Source organism: Trichechus manatus, unplaced genomic scaffold, assembly GCF_000243295.1.
Source record: "Trichechus manatus latirostris isolate Lorelei unplaced genomic scaffold, TriManLat1.0 scaffold00056, whole genome shotgun sequence".
Lineage (NCBI taxonomy): Eukaryota > Metazoa > Chordata > Mammalia > Sirenia > Trichechidae > Trichechus > Trichechus manatus.
In genome coordinates this window covers 14511549-14535113 of record NW_004443992.1, presented here as the reverse complement: position 1 = coordinate 14535113, position 23565 = coordinate 14511549, and the positions used below count along the sequence as shown (strand labels likewise).

The following is a 23565-nucleotide window of genomic DNA, read 5'->3' as shown; positions in this document are numbered from 1 at the left end:
GAGGAAGAAGTCTAAGCTGCACTGAAGGAACTGGCGAAAAAACAAGTCTCCAGGAATTGAAAGAATACCAATAGAAATATTTCAGCAAACAGATGCAATGCTGGAAGTGCTCACTAGTCTATGCCAAGAAATTTGGAAGACAGCTACCTGACCAACCTACTGGAAGAGATCCATATTTGTGTCTATTCCAAAGAAAGGTGATCAAGCAGAACGTGAAAATTATCGGACAGTATCATTAATATCCCATGCGAATAAAATTATACTGAAGATAATTCAAAAACTGTTGCAACAGTACATTCACAGGGAACTGCCAGAAATTCAAGCCGGATTCAGAAGAGGACATGGAATGAGGGATATCACTGCTGACGTCAGATGGATCTTGGCTGAAAGTAGAGACTACCAGAAAGATGTTTGCCTGTGTTTTATTGACTATACAAAGGCATTCGATTGTATGGATCATAATAAATTATGGGATAACATTTTGAAGAACGGGAATTCCAGAACGCTTAATTGTGCTTGTGGGGACCCTGTACATACACCAAGAGGCTGTTGTTCGAACAAAACAAGGGGACACTGCATGGTTTAAAATTAGGAAAGGTGTGCATCAGGGTTATATCCTTTCACCCTACTCATTCAGTCTGTATGCTGAGCAAATAATACGAGAAGCTGAACTATACGAAGAACACAGCATCAAGATTGTGAACATAGCGTCAAGACTCATTAACAGTCTGAGATATGCAGACGAAACAACCTTGCTTGCTGAAAGTGAGGAAGACTTGAAGCACTTACTGATGAAGATCAAAGACCACAGCCTTCAGTATGGATTACACCTCAACATAAAGAAAACAAAAATCCTCACTACTGGACAAATAAGCAACATTATGATAAATGGAGAAAAGAACGAAGTTGTCAAGGATTTCATTTTACTTGGATCCACGATCAACACCCGTGGAAGCAGCAGTGAGGAAGTCAAATGATGTATTTCACTGGGCAAATCTGCTGCAAAAGACCTCTTTTAAAGTGTCAAAAAGCAAGGATGTCACCTTGAGGTCTAAGATGCACCTGACTCAAGTTATAATATTTTCAGTCGTCTCATATGCATGCAAAAGCTGGACAATGAATAAAGAAGACCATAGAAGAATTGAGTAATTTGAATCATGGTGTTTGTGAAGAATATGGATATGATATCATGGACTGCCAGAAGAATGAACAAATCTGTGTTGGAAGAAGTACACCCAGAAGACTCCTTCGATGTGAGGATTGTCTCGCTTACTTTATACGCGATATTAGGAGGGACCAATTCCTGGAGGAGGACATCAAGTTTGGTAAGGTAGAGGATCAGTGAAAAAGAGGAAGACCCTCAGTGAGATGGTTGGACACAGTGGCTGCAACAGTGGGCTCACACATGGCGATGATTTTGAGGATGGCACAGGAGTGGGCAGTGTTATATTCTGTTGTACATGGGGTTTTTATGAGTCGGAATCGACTTGAAGGCACTTAACAACAACAATCTAAGCACCTGCTCTTTGTAAGGTTTTGTGCTAAGCTCTGTGGATAGAGCGGTGAACAAGACAAATGCCGTTCCTGCCCTCATAAAGTTTACATCCTAGCCAGGGAGAGTTACCCCAAACTTCCCATTAGATTGGAGCTGGGGCTGAAGATTAGGGAAAGGAGATAAGAGAAATCTGGTTTGAGTCTTTTGGTATAATGACCCCGTTCTTTAAAAGCCCCAGGTTTTTGCTGCTGTCAGGGCCTTTGCATATGCTGCACTGTAAACCTGCAAAGCTTTCCTCCTTCTGCACCTAGTTAAGTCCTCCTTCAGATCTCAGCTTAAACACCACTATGGCAGGCACCCGAACCCATGCACAGAGATTCTGGGAATGGATTCTTTTATAGAAGGTCTGGAAAGGGAACCAGAAATCTACATTTTCAACAAGTGCTTCAGGTGATCATGATGTGGAAACAGGGAGGGGAAATCCCCACTTGGGGAAGTGCTGCCGTTTCATTCAGCATGAGACAGGGCCCAGAGTAAGGTTGATAGTGATGAGAGTAAAAAGAAAGGGGGTGAAGATGAGAGATTTTACAAAGGTAGAAGTTAACTAGACGTGGTTACTGGGTCTTTCCTTCCTTTAGCCTTCTCACAGTTAAGAATAACTCCAAGATTCAGAGCTTGGGAGAGTGCTTCTGCCATGGGTAAACCAAAACCAAACCTGTTGCTGTCAAGTCAATTCCGACTCATAGCAACCCTACATGACAGAGTAGAACTGCCCCATAGGGTTTCCAAGTCTGTAATCTTTACAGAAGCAGACTGCCACATCTTTCTCTGCAGAGCAGCTCTGGGTTTGAAACTGCCTTTTGGTTAGCAGCTGAGCACTTAACCATTGTGCCACCAGGGCTCTTCTGCCATGTGCAGGAATATGGAAATGGGGACACTGAAATGCTAGGCATGGGGAAAAGAGTAGGAAGGATAAGTCCTTAAATTTGAGTTGATGGTGAGGTTTCCATGTAGAAAATATATTGTAAATCAGTAATGTTCAAAATTTAAATACATGTAAGCCATATATGTAATTTTAAATTTTCTAGTAGCCACATTTAAAAAAAGGAAAAAGACACAGGTAAAATTAATTTTAATATGTTTTATTTAGCCCAATATATCCAAAATATTATCACTTCAACATATAATCAATATAAAAAGTTATTAGGAAGGTATATGTTCCATTCTGTTTTTTGTACAGTCTTCAAAATCCAGTGTGTATTATACACTTAACAGCACATCTCTGTCCATAGGGTGCATTTTAAATGGTTAAAATTAAATGCAGTCCTACCAAAACGGTAAAGTATAAAATACTTTTATACTGCTTCAGTTTTTAAATTTAAATGAATTCAAATTCCCTAAAATTAAAAGCTCAGTTCTTAGTTGCTGTAGTCACATTACAAGTGCTCAGTAGCAGCATGTGGCTAGTGGCTATTTTATTGGGCATTGTAGCTGTAAACAGTTGTGGGATTAAGTCAAAACCCTTTCTCACCTCTCTCTGCATTCTAAAGTAGAAGCTGTATCTCATTGAGGATGTAGTTTAACTTTTGGATTCTGGATTTAAAAACCAGTTTACAATGGTGATCCAGGCTATGAGGAGTTAACGTAACCTAAGTCGGTTATTCTTTATCACTTGTTTTAATAATAATAATAATAAAAACTAGAGTCAATGTTTGTATACTCTGTAAAGTGACTGGTGCTTTGTGTAAATTCAATAACTCAGTTCCTAACACCTAGTAGGTCTTCGAGTGAGCAAATAATGAATGAGTGAAAGAAACCAACATGGAACATAAATAAATGAGTAAACTTTTTAATGCAGTGATTATTATAAATGCTTTTGGGATTCTTGAAAATAAAGTCTTTGTGTTATTTTCCATCAGTCACATAATCCCAAAACCTTGAAAAAATAATCTATTGAAGATTCAACTGAAATCTAAGAGGAGCTCTAAAGCAGAGTCAGTAGCTTGGTTTTTTTTTTTTCATTGTGGCACCTGCGCACCTTGGGATTGCCAAGTCATGGAGTAATGTTTACTGGTTATTCTTTTCAACATTAAGAAAGCCTAGTGCCATTTTCTCTCCCTGATATCTTTATCCCCCAGGTGACTGACAGTCTCTCTTGGTACTGAGTGTGATGTCGAAGCAGTGGATGAGTTTTTGCTGATTTCCCCTTACTGTACTTGGTAACACAAATGATTCTTCCTCTATTCCGCTTTGCTTTCCCATTATTATTGATTGCATTGTGTGGAATGTATAAAACTTAGGAGCCCCTTGTACAGCCCAGAAATCTGGACATTTCAAGGTCCTTGCCTCCTTAGGACTTGGATTGTTGTCGTTGTTAGCTGCCATAGTCAGCCCCTGACTCATGGTGACCCCATGTACAATGGGATCAGACTCTTGTGATCCATAGGGTTTTCATTGGCTGATTTTTCAGAAGTAGATTGTCAGGCCTTTCTTCCTAGTCTGTCTTAGTCTGGAAGCTCCAGTGAAACCTGTTCAGTATCACAGCAACATGCAAACCTCCACTGACATATGGGTAGTGGCTACCCTTGACATGTACTGGCTGAGAATCAAGCCCTCATCTCCCACACAGAAGTCAAGAACTCTACCACTGAACCACAACTGCCTCCTTGTACCTTGGGTTAAAACCAACACCTTGGATTAAAACCATGAAATTTTGCAGATCACGAAATGGATGCAGAAATCTGAGTTAGCTCTGTGTATTTTCAAGGGACTTTTAAATCCGGAGTGCAAGATTCTGCCCCATGTTCAGATTTCATGCTACCAATCTATATCTTAAAAGGCAAATGTATAGCACAGTATATCTGACATATCACTCATGCTTTCCAAAATACATCTTCAGAGAACTTTTACAAATGAGTTCCATAAAATGATGCACTTGGTTTCCCAGAAGAGCTGTTGCCCAGGAGGCTATAGTCTTGGGCATGAGATGAAGGTTGTAGGAGGGTTTTCAGGATTCTTCTTTTTTAGGCTCCAAGAGATAAGGAAGAAGTGGAAGTGACCTTTGATGGTGAAGGAGTACTTAATCCATTGTAGAGTACTATATTATAGTCCCTGCGAAACAGTGGGCAGGTTTAAACAAACAAGCAAACAAACATTTTCTACTCTTAAGCCAGGTCAATACAGAGAAAGGGAGGGCATTTTAAACTGCATGGGCTGTCCCGTCCCTCTCGGTGTACTTGGATCTTTGTTGAAAATCAGGATGCCTTGTTTATTCAGTGTTTTCAACAGAATTGAGCAGCTGCCATGTGCCAGACACTGCTTTGGTGCTGGTGAAATTCAGTGAACAAAAAGGGTGTCCTCATGAAGCTTAGGGTCTAGTGGGAGAAGCAAACACTAACCAAATGCACACAAATAATACAAAGTCTAATTTCAAAGTGGTTAGGTGCTATAAAGAAAGGCCAAGTAGGCTAAAGGGGATGGAGAAGGTGATGGAATCTATTTTAAAGAGGATGGTCAGAGTAGATCTCTCCAAGGAGAAGACATTGAAGCAGAGACCTGAATGAAGACAGGGAGCAAGGGTACTCCCAGCAGAGGGAGTAGCAAGTGCAAAGGCCCTGAGGGGAGAGTCAGCTTGGCAGGGTGGGAGTGTGGTGGGGGAGTAGGAGATGAGATTGGAGCAGCAGTCAGGGGCCAGATTGTGTAGACTCTATACTGTAGAGCGTTACAGGATTTTGACATTTATTCTGAGAGTGATAGGATGGCGTTGGAGCATTTACACTTTAATTTGTTTTTAACCTTTTTTGGGTCATGGATTTCTCTGGCAGTCTGGTGAAGTCTGTGGAACCCTTTACAGAATAATGTTTTTAGATGCAGAAAATAAAACCACTGAATGTCAAAGAAGCCAATTATATGGAAATGTATAGATTAAGCTCCCCAGTAAGGGACACACATGCTGTGATTTACATTTTCAAAGGGTTGCTCTGATGCTGCAGGGAGAATAGACTGTAGGGGCCAAGAACAGAGGAGGCAGAGACCAGGGAGATGGTGGGGATTGTAGTAAGGCCATTTGCATGTCTTCTGTAAGGCCAGGGTCTCTAAAGTAGGGCTGTGCAAGACAACCTTTCTGAGGGCAAGAAGAGAAAAAATTATAATTTCTATTTAATTTACAATCTTTTGAATGCAAGAAAAAAATCACTTATTTACATTTAATTTACCCTCATTCTTTTCATTTCTATATTTAATGTAGGTTTTATAATATCTCAATATACTAGGACATTAGAACATTTATATAATTTCATGAAAAATTTTACATCTATTAGAGGTACATATTCAAAAAGTGTTGAGGGTTTTTTTTTCATCAGTCAAATTTGATGGCCACGATGTAGGGAGAGTTACCCTATAGGAAACTAAAAAAAATGCCCCACTGGTGTAGACCACATTCCATTCTAGGGGCCATTTTGTGGGAGAGCATGAATTCTTGCCCTGATTCAGCCTTGTGGAATGTCAGCCATGTTTCTCAAACAGCTTTAGCTTTCTTTAAGAACCCCTAGATAGCTGTAAATCTGTTTACACCTGATTAGAACAGCTCTCACCTCTCAGGTGACATGTACTCCTCCAGGGAAACAAGTTTCCTGGGGTTATTGCAAGACAGGAAAAGGAGTTCTTCATATTCACCCTAAAATCCAGGAGGTTCTGAAGAGCATCTTCTATTTCTAGCATTTTGAACTGTGCAGTAACAACCATGCTCCCTTGCCCATCCTGTCTGGGATTTGGTCACCTTCTTTCAGGCACCTGTTAGACCTGAGTCCTAATTTTTTTTCTCCACTACTTTGGAAGCCCCAGAATTTATTAAAATTGGGCAATTGCTCATATGAGTCTGGATTTCCTACCTCTTTCTCCAAAAAAATTTTTTTTGTGTTTTTGGTGAATGTTTACACAGCAAGTTAGGCTCTCCTTTGACAATTTCCACACAAATTGATCAGTGACATTACTTACATTTTTCACATTGTGTCAGCTTTCTCATTAATTGTATTCTGGTTGTTCCATTTCCAGTATTCTAGATTCCCTGCGCCTTTGTCTTCTCATCTTTGCTTTGAATTAAATGTTGACCTTTTGGACTCATATAGATTTTTTTTTTTTTTTTTTTTTTTTGGTAGAGTACTGATCTAACAGGCAATATCCTTTATTTTGTATGTCATTCTGCTTTTCTGTTAAGATGTGATCTTGGGGTAGTTTTGGTTCAAGGTTTGAAGAGTGTTTCAGGATGATAGTCACAAGGAGTCCTCTGGTCTCAGTGTCCAGTTAATCTGGCCATTTTTTGAATTTGAGTTTTGTTCTGCATTTTTCTCCCATTCTAACCAGGATTATCTATTGTGGCTCCCATCAGATTGGTCAGTGGTGGTAGCTGGGCACCATCTAGGTCTTCTGGTCTCAGAGTAGTTCAGGTTGTGGCTTGTGTATGCTATCACACTTGAAACTTGTTTCTTCTCTGTGGTTTTGTTTACCTTCTTACTCTTTTGCTCCTGACAAATATAGACCAATAGTTGTATCTTAGATGGCTGTTCACAAGCGTTTAAGACCCCACACACTACTTACTTCACTAGGATGCAGAACATGAACTTTGTGAACTATATTATGCCAATTGACTGACTTATTCCATGAGGTTAAGGTCCTGAGCCTTCAAACCTAGAAAACCAACCCTGCAAGGTGTTTGGTTATGTCTGAGAAATGTCTGTAACTTTTTTTTATGAATATATGTGCCTGCACACACATATCTGTACTTACATGTACATATAGATACTTCTATCTGTGAACACTTATGTATAAACCTGTGCCTACCCTTATACCTTTACATCTATACACATACATATGTGACTATACACTTGTTTTTTGGTCATTGCTGGTGTGGTTGCCAAATTATATATGTCATATTCTTTAGTCTTTTCTCCTGAGTCCTAATGTTTTAAGCCTTTCTTTCTCCCATCTGCTTGTCTCAAATAGACCACTCGAGAACATTTGTGTTCACTGTTGAGGTGCAGCAAGCTAATGATATGCGTTGTTCCAGATATGGGTATAGCATAGTGTTATGCCAGGGTACGACCCTTTCTGCTTTGTTTCTAATACCCAGGAGGGGTATCTAGAGTGGAGGAAAGAGAGGAAGGAGGGTGAAAGAGAAAGGATGGTGAGAGAGACTCTGGTCCAGTTATAACTGAAGTACCTTTTTTTTTTTGAGGGACCCAAGCAGAAATCTTCAGATAGGCTGCTAGGATGAAAATGAATGCATTGTGACTATAGGTGGGTTCACCTGCCAAGTCAAGAAGTGGATTGTGGTTGTTGACGGAGATAAAGTCTTGGCCAGGCTGACAGTGCTGACAGAAGACCTGCCTTGTGAGAAGAAATTGGTTTTTGGAAGCTGCCAGCCTAACCTCACTGTCCCCGTGTCCTAAATGTGAAGTCATATTCCTAATTCTACATGTTTTTTCTGCTCCTTTGATTTCTGACTTCTGCCTGTTTGGGTAACTGCTCCTTCATTTGGCTGAGTTCTTCTTGGTTATTTTTAATTTCTTGTTCGTGATTATTTGCAGAAATGGCAAGTTGTAGGTAAACTAAATCAGACACTTAAAAAAAAAAATAGCTTGATGAATCACTAAGATATAACTTGGCTAAAATGTCATCAGGGCTCCAAGGGGCCTGCCCTTTGCGTTATTCTGTGTAGCACCTAGCTGGAAGCAGAAAACAGAGCCCGAGCTTTCTGTCTACGTAGTGGCAACAGGAGCCTGGTTGTCTTTGGCAACACAGCCACTGAAAGGACACAGGAGTAGCTACTGGATGTTATTGTTGTGTGTGGTTGAGTCGACTCCAACTCATCACAACCCTCTGTGACAGAGCAGAACTTCCCCCATTGGGTTTCCTAGGCTGAATGATCCTTAACAGAAGAAGATTGCCAGGTCTTTTCCTCTGTGGAGCAACTGGTGTGTTCAAACTGCCATCCTTTCAGTTAGCAGCTGAGTGATTAGCCAACCAGGGCTCCTTAGCTAGTGGATAGGATAGCTAATTTGTGCCAGGAATTAACTAAGGGTCTCTATCATTTGCTGAAAAATAACTAAATCCTTGACATTATTTGTCAAAATGAAACAAAACAATGCTAGTAAAAAAAAAAAAAAAATCAGCAAGGGGAAAAGCAGACAGTTTGAGATGAAAAAGTGCTCAAAGACGTCCACTTTAATCTCCTTTATTTTCTCTCCCTCCTGTGCCCTTCAGAATGTGGTTGCCTGCGATGGACGGGTCAGTTAGATTGCAGGATTGATTTTGGGGACTGGGTTTCTCTGCTTGTTGCTGTAGAATTTCTGGGATTTCCTAGTTGCCTTGTTGCATGTGGGGTGTGTTTGGTTCCCAAGGCTCTCAGGAACCTTCTCTTTTACTTGCATTGAAGGCCTTCGGGGGTGGAGGGCATTTTGAATTTCTGAAGTCCAGTGTCTTAGGTGCCCCATTCTTCTTTTTTGTGTGGTGCCTGCTTTCCACTTGGAGAAACAGAGCGTTGTGGATGATCAATAGCATTGAGTAAATGGTGTCAATTGCCAACGTGCCTCTCCCAGAGGGCACATCTCTTTCCAACCAGGTCTCCTATTTCTTTTCAGTATCCCACTCAACCAGAGCAGACCTAAAGAGTATTCAGCTTTTCTCATGCATTCTCCATCACTATACTGAGAAAAAAGAGTCCTGGTAGTGGAATGGTTAAGCACTCGGCTGCTAACCGAACAGTTGGTGGTTTGAACCCACCGCTGCTACTCCATGGAGAAAAGACCTGGTGATCTGCTCCCATGAAGATTTCAGCCTAGGAAACCCTATGGGGCAGTTCTACTCTGTCTTATAGGGTTGCTATGAGTTGGAATCGACTCGATGGCACACAACAACATACTGAGAAACATTTAAAACTTAAAAAGACTCTTGTTTTCCAACATTTCAGTTGCCTACAGTGACTTCAAACTTGGTTGTCAGAAGCAGTGAACTTTGCAAGTTTTTGTTGTCGCCAATTAGACCTGTGTCCTCAGCAGCCCCTGCAAGCCCAGGGGGTGGGAGAAGGAAAGGGAATTCAAATTATTTGTGTGCTTACTGTGTAGCAGGCTCAGGAAACGTGTCCTATCCATGATGGCTTCTTTAAACCTTGGAATAAACATGGGCAGCTCATTCCCATTTAACAGATGCGAGTGCTGAGGCCTTGAGTCTGTAATTAACTCAGAGAGAACCTAGGTGTGCTGACTTTAACATTTATGTAGGGGGCACCCCCCACTCTGTTCCCTTCTCTTTAGCAGAAGCATCTTTTCTAAAAGTTTGGTTTTAAGGATTCAGAAGGTGAACTTTTATCACTGCTCAGTGATTCATTTTTTTCCTAGTTTCCAAAACGAAAGCGGTGTCCTCCTGTGCGGCCAGTCCTCCTTCATGTCCTCTTGGTTCCCTGGAAAAAGAATACCTGTATTTCTCATTCCTCTTCTCTACGGGTCTTACAGAGCAGTGGCTCACTAGGGCACCAATTTAATGAAATAAAATTTTCAATCATGTTTGGTTTGATTCTAGGTGATACAAATAAAGAATTGTAAATGCTTTGTAGTCAGGTTTCAAGGGAAGGAAAAAGGTGGAAAGAAGAAAGTAGGTCAAGTATAGTATCTGGGCCATGTCTCCTCATGTGCTGCTGCGTGAAAGTTAAAAAAATGGAGAAATAATGGGCCAACCAGTTTTACCTTAAGAGGAATAAATATTTGGCACCCTATGTGTCCGGAAATCCTGGGGTTAGCAGTTTGGTAGAAACTGATGATGATGTTGTTGTTACTGTGTTCTGTCAAGTCGATTCCAACTCATAGCAACCCTATAGGACAGAGTAGAACTGCCCCCACAGGGTTTCCTAGGCTGTAATCTTTATGGGAGCAGATTGGCAGGTCTTTCTCCTGCGGAGCCGCTGGTGGGTTCGAACCGCTGATCTTTCGGATAGCAGCCGAGTGGTTAACCATTGCACTACCAGGGCTCTGACGATGATGATAGTTATAATATTTACCAGGTAGGTGTATCTTATATGTGCTAAGCACCATTCTATTAATCTATAATATTGTTGTTGTTAGGTACCTTTGAGTCAATTTTGACTCATAGCAACCCCATGCAACAGAGTAGAACTGCCCCATAAAATTTTCTTGGCTGTAATATTTATGGAAGCAGATCGCCAGGTCTTTCTCTTGCAGAGTTTCTGAGTGGGTTCGAACCGCCAACCTTTCAGTTAGCAGTAGAGCACTGAAGCGTTTCCACCATCAGGGCTCCTTTAATATATAATATGTACATAATATTAATTTATCCTCTCCAAACCCTATGTGGTACATACTATTATCATCTCTATTTTAGAGATAAGAAAAAAGAGGTCCAGAGAGATTTATTAACTTGTCCAAGGTTAGACAATTCAGGGAAGAAATGGAAACTGAGCCCAGGAAAGTGGCTTCCAAGCTTTTGACTACTGTTTGCTAACCTGCTTTTCAGTTATGGGGTTCAGGAATTCTGTAATTTCATAGGGTTACAAAGATTATTTTTACTCTTAATTAGAATCAGACCACCGTGCAGTTGGAAGGGTAAATATTTGTCATGTTTGGTGACAGACGTGATGGGTTAAAAAAAGGTCTAAAGAAAAATCTTATACTTTCTCTTACATATTCCCCCATCTGTATTTACTGCATGAAAAGCTCACTTGAGTACAAGTGCTCGAATTTCATGCTTACAAGCAGCTTCATTGTGGCTAAAACCTTGCTCTACAAATTGACTTTAAAAATATTTTGCAATAACGTATCTCTCATATGAACACTCTACAGTCATTAAGTTATGGGCATCCTAAATAGGATTTTTGTGCAGCATGTTACATAAATGCCAGGAATCCTCAAATGATTTTTGTTTTCATCTCCCTCACACCGTAGTCCCTTCTCGTGACTGTCCATCCTCTCACATTTACTGGCAGGAATGTGTCAGTCAGCTACCTGGCGACAATTCTTGGTAGGAGGCAAGGGGAGAGAGGAGACTAAAAAGCCTGAAATGGTAAATTATTGTAGGTTCTGGAGAAAAATAGAATTAGAAGCATTTGTGCTTCAGACGAAAATAGCACATTTCCTTTCTGCTTGTACTGTGGGGGCCAAAGTCCTCCAGGGATTAGAAAATAAATACAAATTGATCCCTCAGTCGTTGAAGGAAATGCTCGGACTCTGGGAACTGAAATGACAACTCCAGGTCTGAGGATCTGGCGAAACCACTTTTGAAGGAAAAAAAACAAAACAACAGGAGACTAAAAAGTGATGTGTGTCTGCCAGGAAATTTAGTCTTTTAAGAATGCTTTATACAACCCTCTTCCAAGACCAGCCACCGGGCAGCAGAACCCTGTCAGGTGTGCGACCATTTTGTTCTCGTTGCTGACCAGTCATTCCATCTCTTCTTGTAGGTGAGAAGCCTTACAAGTGCTCGTGGGAAGGCTGTGAGTGGCGTTTTGCACGAAGCGATGAACTCACGAGGCACTACAGGAAACACACAGGTGCAAAGCCCTTTAAATGCAACCACTGCGACAGGTAAAGAGTGTTAGCTGCTGGGATGGGGAGGGGCGCTGGTGAAGTGGGTTGGTGGTTGGACTGTCCATGTGCTCTTGGAGTTAATTATCACAAGCCTCTCCCACAGATACACAGTCCTGGGAATGCCTTTTACTTCTCCACTGAGAGATCCAATGAGATGAGGGCGCTCCCCTTTCATGTAATCAAGAGGGGATATGAATCCTTGCTTTAGTCACACAAGTATTTACTGAGCACTAGCTTTGGGCTAGGAACTGTGTTAGTTACTGGGATACAAGAATCACAAAGACATAGCTCCTATCCTCAAGGAGATGACTGCCACAGATTAAAACAAACAAACAAACAAAAACAATCCAGTTGCCATGGAGTCGATTCTGACTCATAGTGACCCCACGCGTGTCAGAGTAGGACTGCACTCCATAGGGTTTTCAATGGCTGATTTTTCTGAAGTAGATCACCAGGCCTTTCTTCCAAGGCACTTCTGGGTGGACTCGAACCTCCAACCTTTACAGTTAGCAGCCAAGCATGCTAACCATTTGCACCACCCAGAGACTCCAAATTAGTATATTGTGAAAAGAGAACAGGAAAGGGTCACCTGTAGCTGCTGCTTCTGATCTTTTTATTAATATCAATGCCACTTGCCCTCAGCCTTAATAGGACGAAAAAATAGAAAGCTGGCTTAGCAGAAGGAAGGGTTAGTTACGTGGCTTTTCTCTGAATGTTACTCGAAGAGTTCCCATTCTTTGGAGGTCAGAGCCGTTCTTTCCCCCTTGAAAATAGGTACAAAGGTCTAAAAGACGGCAAGATTTTGAGAACGTATCCTATAATTCAATTTCAAACTTTCAACATTTGAGATTGGAAGAAAGAACGTGTAGCAACAGATACTACCCAAGTAATAGTATCTGACAGCCCTGGCATTATCAACCAATAAACCCCAAAATGGAGACTGTGCAGGCCAAGGTGAAGGCAGGATTAGGTTTAGACATAATCAAATAATGGGCTTACATCTGAGCGTGTTATCCTTCTAATCCTATTTTTGTATTTAAAAGGAAGCTTAAGAAAATTAACCATCTTTTTAATGCAATACTAAAGGTCTCAGTTATGATGAGAAAAATGCTTCTAATACGATAAAAGCCCCTGAAAGCCTCAGGGTTCCACGGCTTGGCCAGCAGCTCGCAGGGTGGCAGAGGGGGTGTGCAGGATGTCAGCAGAGGTCTGGCTGTGTGGGGAGGAAACGTGATTGCTTTGCATCCTGCCACCCCTGGTCCAGGTGTCCCCGCATCGCGCTCTCCAGTCCTTCCTTGCCGTCCTCCCCAGAGGAGTGTGTGTTTGGAGAGCAGGGCAGGAGTGGCCAAGTCCCTGGGCACTGAGTTGTCTTGGCTGCCACGGAGATGCTTATAAAGAAGCATTTATGTTTTTCCTCTTTTATTTTTTTCTTCTTCCTGAAGAGGCTATTTTCCTCTTATCTTCATTCTTTGAGAACTAAATAAAGACCCATGCCTCCTGGAGCTCAGAGATAACCTCCCACCCCAGGGCTGAGGAAGTGGCTTCATGAAGCTATTGTCTCTCCTTCTCTTGGAGCTCTGCTGAGCTACCCCAGGAGCACAGCTCCCTTCTTTATTCCAATCCCATTACCTGGAAGTCTCTTGATTCTACCTGGATCTACAGCTAGTCTTCTACAGATTATGTTTCAGTAAAAAACCAGTTGCCATCAAGTTGACTCCAACTCATGGTGACCCCATGTGTATCAGAGTAGAACTGTGCTCCATAGGGTTTTCAGTGACTGATTTTTTGCAAGTAGATTGCCAGGCCTTTCTTTGGAGGTGCCTCTGGGCGGACTCAAACCTCCAAACTTTTGGTTAGCAGCTGAGAACACTTTAACCATATGTACCATGCAAGGAGTCTTTACTTGACATCTTCCCTCAACTCCCATATCAAGTTTTCCTGGTTCACTCCTCTCTAGCCCTGGCCACTAATAAAGAAGCCACACATATGGTGACTCTCTGCCCACAGCCCTTGGAAGGTGAGCATTCCCTTATATCAACTCAGACCAAGATATATGCTCTGTGAATTGTCAAAGTATGATGGTATGCACAGTAGGTATGCACAGCTGCAGATGTTAGTAATTGGGGAAAATGTGGGCATGGGGAAAGGGAGTATATAGGAACTCTCTGTACTTTCTGCTCAATTTTTTTATAAACCTAAAATGGCTCTAAACAATAAAGTCTGTTAATTTTTTTTTTTTAAAATAGGAAAAGTCATCCACCTCTGAAGGGTGGTAAAGGTATTACATTGAGATTATGGGTTGCCATAATCCTTAGAAATGGACAAAGAATTCTTATGGGGGAAATTGCCAGAGTTAGTACGCCTCTCTTCAAACCATCTGACATATTGAGGAATTTACCACCTTCTAGCAGGAGGTATATTAGGATTAAATCTGCATTACTTATATGGAGAAATATTTCAAACCTACTAGATATTTCAGTGAAAAGGCCGGCAGAGATGGGTGATTTGGTAGTCTTTTGCTTTATTTTCTTCATTAAAATATACTTTGGTGTCTGGAGCTACAGATGTGCTGAGCAAATGGTACAAATTCAGTGACATGGTACTTGCAGTGATTGTGAGTAGATCACATTCCTGAGGCAGAGTCAATAGTGCATTTTCAACAATGCTGGAAAGGAAGCGTTGGACTCTCACTAGTGTCTTGTGACAGATAGCACCTTGTGCTTCAATTGCAGCAATTGTGCTAAGAATAGAGCAGATCTGGGAAGTGGCATCAGGAATTGGAGTGGCCCCAAAGCACATGAAAGGAGAGCCTGGGGCGAATGGGGAGTTGGCATTCCTTAGAAGACTTACCTTTAGAAACAGAGGACATCTGTAGTCCTTAGCAGGACACTGTGTCCTATTGGCACCATACGTGTATGAGCGCAAGAAACCTACTTCTTGTCTCTTTAAACTCAAGCATTCAGACTACCCTATTTAGAGCCCAATCTAGGCCAATCTACATACTTTAAGCATGTACCAAGTCTAACTTATACTTTTATTTTGCTTACACAGTAGTTAAAAAAATACATGAGGTTTTTTTTGGGGGGGAGGGAGGTCAAGTTTTAAAACTGTTAGATGTTACATAAAAGTCTGGATTTGTCTGGAAAAATTAGATCTGGCAACTGTGGGCTCACATTCCCACATGGCCATAATTTAGTGGAGCTCAACAGCAATCACAACCCATTTTCGATGGCCATGTGATCGCTAATTTCCCACTGTTCCCACCACTCCCTATGGTTTCGCCAACACGATGGTAGACCGTCAGCTGTTATGTATCATCATACTTGCTCTGTTGTTTCCTCTTATAGAAGAACAATATCTCTTTATATTCTTGCCTTATCAAAAGTGGAAACAGATAATCAGAAAATGCTGTGTGTTTCTTACACTTGGCCCGCTGCACGCATTTACTTTCCTGCCCGGAACCTGCAGATAGATGTTGGGTTTTGTGACCTCTGGCTTCAGGATTGAGTTGGGGGAGAAGGCGATGAGGTGACTATGCCATTTCCTTACCAGCCCACTAAATGACCAGCTGCTAGAGGCATGAGTATTCTCTCTTAGCCCATGAGGCTGCTGATGGTGGCAAATAGGGGTGTTGTTTTCATGGTAATGGCCATTGTTTTACCAACTCAGCTCAGCTATAAACCAGGTGGCTGCTACTGGGGTGGTGGCATGCAAGATCTTGGGCAGCTTAGAGGAAAAGGAGGGCATTTTGTTCTTTAAGTCAGCCCACTTACAAGTGGTAAGAAATACTCACCAGTATCTAGTAGTCCTTTTGTCCCCTGGAAGATTGCTGTTGATGTTAACAGTCATATGCCTTAATACCCACGTGACTGTAGTGTGCTTTTTTCATAAGCATGAGAAGTGATGTGGGGGTGTCGCTAGTTCTCTTAATCCACCAATTTCAATCATGACGAACCTTCTTATTTAAGGTCATCTCACTGCTGTATAGTTATAAAGACCCCCTAGGGGTATATTACCCTTAGAATAATTCGATTCTGCATTTCTAGATGCTGAGTTTGTCTATTACCCTTTACTGCTCCTATGTGGAGCTCAGTAAGTATAAATTAATAAATATAAATTAATTATGACCGAGTATCTTGCTGGTGTATTGAATTTAAATAAAAACCTCAATGTTGAGGGACCTAGTCTAATTCTAAGCATCATAACTTCCTAGAATTTGAATGAATAATGATGCTAGTTTGATCCAGCAGGGGTGCAATTACATTTCATACCATATTAAAGATTTGATTTGTTTTTTCATTTTTTTTTTCCTAAAAGGACGTAAATGGTAAAGGCAGAGCCTTGTGCATGTATTACCAGATACTTAACCCAAAGTCAGCAATTGGCAAAGGCAGAGTAAATCTGGAACACATATACAGTGAAACCTGTAAAAGCAGGAACTTGATGGGAATACCGTGTTTTTCCGGGTTTCGCAAGTTTTCTGCCTTTAACAGGGTGCAGTCTTACCACTTTTCTGTTGCTTTCTATTTAGTGGAAAATATTTGAATTTTCCTTCTCTTAAACACTTCTGGCTTTTGCAGGTCTTACTGTAATACTGAAGGGTTGTTTAAAATGAAGTTCTGTATCGAGCATACTGTTTTCCTGTAAGTTCCTAGTAGATAGATAGATAGATAGATAGATTAAAAAAAAAAAAAAAAACCCCATTGCCATCAAGTCCATTCCAACTCATAGTTGGAGTCTGAAGGACAGAGTAGAACTGCCCCATAGGGCTTCCAAGGAATGCCTGGTGGATTCAAACTGCCAACCTTTTGGTTAGCAGCTATAGCTCTTAACCACTACACCACCAGGGTTCCTAGTATGTAGAAGGGAACAAAAAGGGTAATTGTGAACTGCTAGGGCCTCCCCTCTTCTCACCATCTCAAATACCTGCTTTCCTCCTTTGGGCAGGCAGGATTCTTGGTGCCCACCTTGTTGCTTTCTCACAGGTCCTTACTGCCACACCTGACCAGATTAACCTCTGTGTTAGTTTTCTATTTGCTGCCATAACTAATTACTGCAAATTTAGTGGGCTAAAACAACACAAATTTATTATCTTACCAGTCTGTAGGTTAGAATTTCAACATGGGTCTCACTGAGCTAAAATCAAGGAGTCAGCAAGACTGCGTTTGTTTCTGGAGGCCCTAGGGGACAATCCGTTTCCTTGCCCTGGAAACAGCTTCCAGAGGCCATCTGCATTCCTTGGCTCATGGCCCTCTGCCTCCATCTTCAAAGCCAGCAATTTCAGGCCAAGTCCTTCTCACACTGCCATCTCTCTGGATCTCTCTTTCAATTCCCTCTTCCATTTTCAAGGACTCTTGTGATTACATTGGGCCCACCCAGATATTCCAGAATAATCATCCTATCTCCCTATGCTTTTTCCTATCAGGCGATTGTTATTGTATGCCATTGAGTCGTTCTAACTCATAGAGACCCTGTAGGACAGAGTAGAACTGCCCTATAGGGTTTCCTAGGCTGTAATCACAGAGTGGCTGGTGGGTTCGAACCACCAACCTTTCAGTTAGCAGCAGAGCACTTAACCATTGTGCAATCAAGGCTCCATCTGCAACCTTAATTCCCCTTTGCAGGTAATAACCTAACATATTCAAGGTGCTGGGGGTTAGAATATCAACATTTTGAGGGGTCGTTATTCTGCCTACCACACCTTCCTTAAATTGACAGCTCAGCTCTCCCATTTTCTCAGCCTAAAAAGCACGTGTGGCTGAAAGCATGGGTTCTGGAGTCAAACTGCCGATACCACTAGTTGCCATTGAGTCAACTCAGACTCATGGCAACCCCATGTGTGCCAGAGTAGCTCTGTGCTCCATAGGTTTTCAATGGCTCTTTTTTGGAATGAGATCATCAGGCCTTTCTTCTGAGGCACCTCTGGATGAACTTGAACCTCTCACCTTTTAGTTAGCACCTGGGCGTGGTAACTGTTTACACCACTCAGGGACTCTGGAGTCAGACTATCAAAAAAACAAAAACAAAAACAAAACAAAACCCAAAGATACTGCCATCAAGTTGATTCTGACTCATAGCGACCCTATAGGACAGAATAGAACGCCACATAGGGTTTCCAAGGCTGTAATCTTTACGGGGGCAGACAGCCACATCTTTCTCCCATGGAGCCAGACTGCCTGGGTTTAAATCTTGGCTTAGATTTTTCTAATGAAGGTCTCATTTGGTGGTGGGGATAAGAATGAAACCTTCTTTATGGGGTCCTTGTAAGGACCTATAAAAAAGGAACACCTACAAAAAAAAAAAAAAAAAAATCCCAACTTGGATCTTCTTTCCCTAGGCTGTTGGGATGAAGGAAGAAAGACGAGAAAGAGAGGGAGGGTGGGAGGGAGAGAGGCAGGGAGAAAGGGAGGGCTGTAGAGGAGGGAGGAGAGAACAGGCCCTGGGTAATACTGAGCTGTGTCTCACAGGCGGGACAGTTATACAAGTTAAATGCTAAATTCCTGCAGGCTGTATTGCTTTTTCTGTGTACCAGTAACATGAAGTACTTGCTTTGAAAGAAAATTTATTGCTGTTTTATAGCAAATCAAGTCTCATTTAGAGGGAACTTTAAGGGATTATCCAAATATGGTCATAGCAAATCAGAACCTGAAATAACTGGGTATCATTGGAATTGTTATTATTCAACATGTTCTTGGATTGGATTGTTTTCTGTTGTACTTTTCCCATTCTTGTGTGTTTTTCATTTTACCTTTGTTCTGTTTAATTCGTTTCCTTCGGATTCTACCCTGCATGTGCACCTATTTAAGAAATGGACACGAATAGAGAGTGTGGAGAATGTTGGGACAGGGGAAAGGGTGGGTTTCTTGTTTGTTTTAAGAATGAACAGACACAGGGAAATGCACCAAACAGGAACGCTTGCTACTTGTGAACAGGGCAGCCTGCTAACATCCTAACAGCAGTTTTGGACTGTTGGGATGTCTTAGGCCTTAGGAGAGTCTGGAACTTTCTCATAGGTAGGAAAGTGGCCTGTTTTAAGAAAAGAATCCAGGGAGAGAGAGCACGCACCAAAAGCTAAAAACAACTGCTGTCTTACCTGCTGACTTTACTGGGATCCTAGCCAGAGCATTAGATTGCAGGCTGCAGCGATATGGAAAAGCCCACTTATGAGTTCTAAGATATAGAAATCTGACTCAGACTGGTATTAGCTTCAAAGGGTATTTATCGAGCTCAGGTAACTAAGAAGAACAGAATTAGAGTTGTCTTTAGGCGTGGCTGGATCCAGTTTCTCAGATGTGCCCATCAGGACTCTTTCTCTCCCCATCTCATGGCTCTGCTTTTTCTCTGTTGACTTTGCTCTCAAGTAGGCTCTTTCCCACAGTGGCAATGTGGACACCAGCAGCTTCAGGCTTGTATTTTAGCAGCTTAGCAGCCCCAGTGGAAAGAGAGCTTCTCCCAGTAGTTTCTGCAAATGTTCCAGAGCTGGCTCTCATTGGCCTTTACGGGTCACATGACTGTCCTTAGCAGATCATGTGACCATAACTTCAGTCATAAGAAGAGGGTCACTTCCATACACCTGAGAACACAGGAGCATTACCATCCAAGAGAAAAGCAAGTTGCTGGTACCAGAGGAAAGAGGAAGGAATGAAGACAACCACTGCATCCAATCTGAGGCTTAGGAAGGCCTTCAGTGGTGACCAGGAAACAGTTCAAAAGAGTGGGCTCAGCAGAACTGCCTGGATTCTATTCCCCAGTCTGCCACTCACTAACTTTGTGGCCCTAGCCTGAGTTTCCTTCAGATGTGTGCGTGCACACGCATGCACACATACACACACAAGATGTGAATATTTGAATACTTACCACAGACAGTTGTTGAGGATATTATTAGGGTAATATTGGGGAAGTACTAGCAAGCATAGTGCCTGCATATTGTAATGTACTCAATAAGTATGAGCTCCCTCGTCCAATCCTTTTCTTGCCTTGAATATAGAGCGTCTGTGTAGGCCTATTGGTATTACAGGCAGTATTTCTGGGTTTTCATTGTAAAGCTCAAGACTGGAATCTGGATATTGAAACTTCAGAGTTCCACCTTCCATGACATAGGCTAATTATTTTTACTGTATTTACAGTATATGGGTATGACACATGTTGTTTCCAAAGCACTTTCACATTCATTTCTTTTTGAATAATGACAATCATGATAATAATAACATTGATTGAGATCTTACTGTGTGCCATTTTACTGAGGAGGAATTAAGGCACAAAGAGGTTAACATGCACAGAGTCACACAGCTATTGGAAGAGCTGGGATTTGAACCCAGGCAGTCTGACCCCTGAGCTGGCCTTCCTCCCAACACACTGTTTCTGTGTACATGTGTACTGTCCCTCTTTAAGGTAGGATTGATAATTTTCTAGCCCTGGTGGTGCAGTGGTTAAGAATTCAACTGCTAACCAAAAGATTGGCACTTCAAATCCACCAGGTGCTCCTTGGAAACCCTATGAGGCAGTTCTGCTCTGTCCTATAGGGTCACTATGAGTGGGAATCGACTCAGTGTCAACGGGTTTTTTTTGGTTGGTGGTACAAACGGTTAAGGGCTGGGCTACTAACTGAAAGGTTGCAGGTTTAAACCCAACCAAAGGCATTTTGAAAGAAAGGCCCAGAAATCTGCTTACAAAAGGTCACAGCTCTCACAACCCTATGTAGCGCAGTTCTACTGTGAAACACATGGGGTCTCCGTGAGTCAGAATTGATTCGACTGCACCTGGTTTAGATCATTTTCTCAGGGGTATTGGAAGTTGAGTTCTTTTACCTGAAGCTCTCTAATGTCCTTATTGTTTATATTTCCTAGGTGTTTTTCCAGGTCTGATCACCTTGCCCTCCATATGAAGAGACATATCTAAAAACCTAAAGGCCAGAGTTGCCATGGCATCGGCTGTTGTCTGAAGGAAATGCCGTGAGGCGGGGGCTGGACTTCAGGCGGGGACCCATTGCCTCGCAGAAGAAAGTTCTCACTTATAAACCTCTGTTTATACACACACACTCTCACACAAAGACACACGCACATTCACACTGTCATGCACTCAACTATATTTAAAATATATACGTCTATTCTTTATGCCTTGCCCTAGCCAGATGGTAGAAGACAAAGAAGGAAACCAGGTGAACTCAGCAAGGCAGACTGGCTGCTTACTTCAGCACTATTGGAATTATTTCCCGCTGTTGCCAGTGGAAATCAAAGGAAATGGATATGACGTCTCTGCAGGTGGACGGCAGTAAGAGGGGCTTATTTAACTTGCTTCTCAGTGCAACTGGATAGGAGAATACAACGTCTTAAAGTTGCATACGTGTAGCACTAACGTTTCTTTTTAAATAGTTGGGGGAAAATGACCTAGAAAACCAAATTGCAGTTTGGTAGCCAAAATTAACTCTTGGTTTATTTGTCCTTTGTGTGTGAAAAGTCCTACTATTTCGTGCGTCAGACTTCCTCACAGAACTCTTGATCGGTTTTGGTTCTTCTTAGCACTATTGAGATCTTTCGAGTCAATACCAACGGCCTTAGCGGCGGCAGACTCTGGAATGACACCTTACACCTTTCTGGCCTGCATTTCTCTAGACTTCACTCTCAAGGGAGGAGTTTCCTTTTCTTACTTTTTTGACTCTTGCACACCATATGCACTAGGGATTCTGGAAACTTCTAGCATGACTGCAAAGTGGCCAAGAGAATAAAGTCCTTGATAAATCACAGTATATCCCTTGAGCCTCACCTTATTGCCAGTGCTAGATTTTTTCTTTTTAATCTCTCTGTTTTTGCTAATGAAAACTTGAAAAGCTTATTTGGAAGCTTAAATGTTTTATCTTTTCTCCATGGACTAATCCTCTCCAGGACTAACTCGGCACCTGGATGCCCAGCTCTCGAAGCAGCCAATCAGATGGGACATCACAGTTCTCTCATCCTCCTTGAGGCATGATGACCTCAGCTCATAGTGATCAACCACTGTGTTGTGTGTCATTGCTACCCTATAACTAGTTACAGCATAGATGTCGCTAGTCTCAAAGGGCAGCTGCATATTTAACTTAACTTTGGGTTATGACCTGACAAAAGCCAAAAATATCACTCTTTCCAGGAGTGGGGAAAACTGAGGATGCCTCCCAAGTCTAGGGGCTTCACAAAACATCATCCTATCTTCCTCTCTCATACCCACTGAGCTCATATTACCCCACTTGTTAAAATGCACATCTCAAAATGCCATGGTGGGAACGAAGGGTTGACGTCTAAGGAAAGGGTTGAGGTGTTTCTCTCATGGTCTGTCTAAAAGGAGAGACATATTTCTAAATTTTTTGGCTAGGTCCACCATGACTTGTGACTTAAAACACCCAGAATCAACAGAGGCCTCACATTTACTCGGCAAGCTTACTCCAAGGGGGTTGACATTCCTCACTTTTCATCCCACACACACCCGCCCAATATCGGTATCTATCTACCCGCATTCTTAGCTAGCTGGCACTGGCCTCAACTCCAAAGACTGCCTTTAGGACCATTAAATGGCCTATGCAAGCAAGCGGGGTGGTTATTAGGACAGATTGTATATTTTCTATATTCTGGGACCATCCCTTCAAGACACGTCTAAAAATCAAAAATGGCGTTTGGTCCACACATGGTTGCTGCTCCTTCATACCAGCTGGCTCCCCTCCTGCCCTCCTTTGACTGTTTGACTGTTAAAATGCCATACATATTTGGGATGCAAAACAGAAGTCTTTAAAAGGAAACCATGATATAAGGAACACAAACCCATATATGACAGCAACCTTCAAGATCCTTGGCATTTGGTTTTTCGGCTTTCTGCAAACTTTGGTTTCTCTGAAATGTTGAAACTACTCGTCTGAGGGTAAAGGAGCCTCTTTATCACAAATGCTGTAGCTGCCAATCGGACACTTGGGGCGTTTTGAGGTCTGGCCCTTAGAATTTTCTTTCTCTGTTTTCTTTTGTCAATTTAGACCAAAAAAAAAAAAAAAAAAAAAAAAAAAACCAGGAAAAATAATCCACCCTAGAACACACCCATAAAATCTGCCGATATGCTGGAGGCAATTATGTATATGTTAGTTAAAAAAAAAAAAAAAAAGACCTGTTGCCGTCGAGTCGATTCCGACTCATAGTGACCCTATAGGACAGAGTAGAACTGCCCCATAGGGTTTCCAAGGAGCGCCTGGTGGATTCAAACTGCCAGCCTTTTGGTTAGCAGCTGTAGCTCTTAACCACTATGCCACCAGGGTTTCCATATGTTAGTTGGAGGGTATTAAAAGAAAATCAGTTTTATTCCAAAGATTATAAAAAAACTAGACATGACTTAGAAATATTTCTGGAGCACTGCTTGCTGACAATCTTGTAGTTCTCTACTGCATTTGAGTGCATTTTATGGCCAGTCCATCAGGGCGTCCCATGGGATTGTATTTGAATGTGTGGTACATCCTTCCTGGATGAAGGA

General features: G+C 41.9%; 1 protein-coding gene across 1 annotated transcript in view; it reads left to right on the top strand.

The window, feature by feature from the left end:
- The window catches only part of KLF7 (KLF transcription factor 7), a 101527-nt gene extending 78452 nt beyond the window's left edge, over positions 1 to 23075 (top strand). Inside the window, exons 3-4 of the mRNA XM_004378272.3 lie at positions 11958 to 12081; positions 20931 to 23075. Coding sequence (XP_004378329.1) covers positions 11958 to 12081; positions 20931 to 20982 — 176 coding nt within the window. The 3' untranslated portion in view covers positions 20983 to 23075. The remainder of the gene's footprint in view (positions 1 to 11957; positions 12082 to 20930) is intronic.
- The last annotated feature ends 490 nt before the right edge of the window (positions 23076 to 23565 follow it).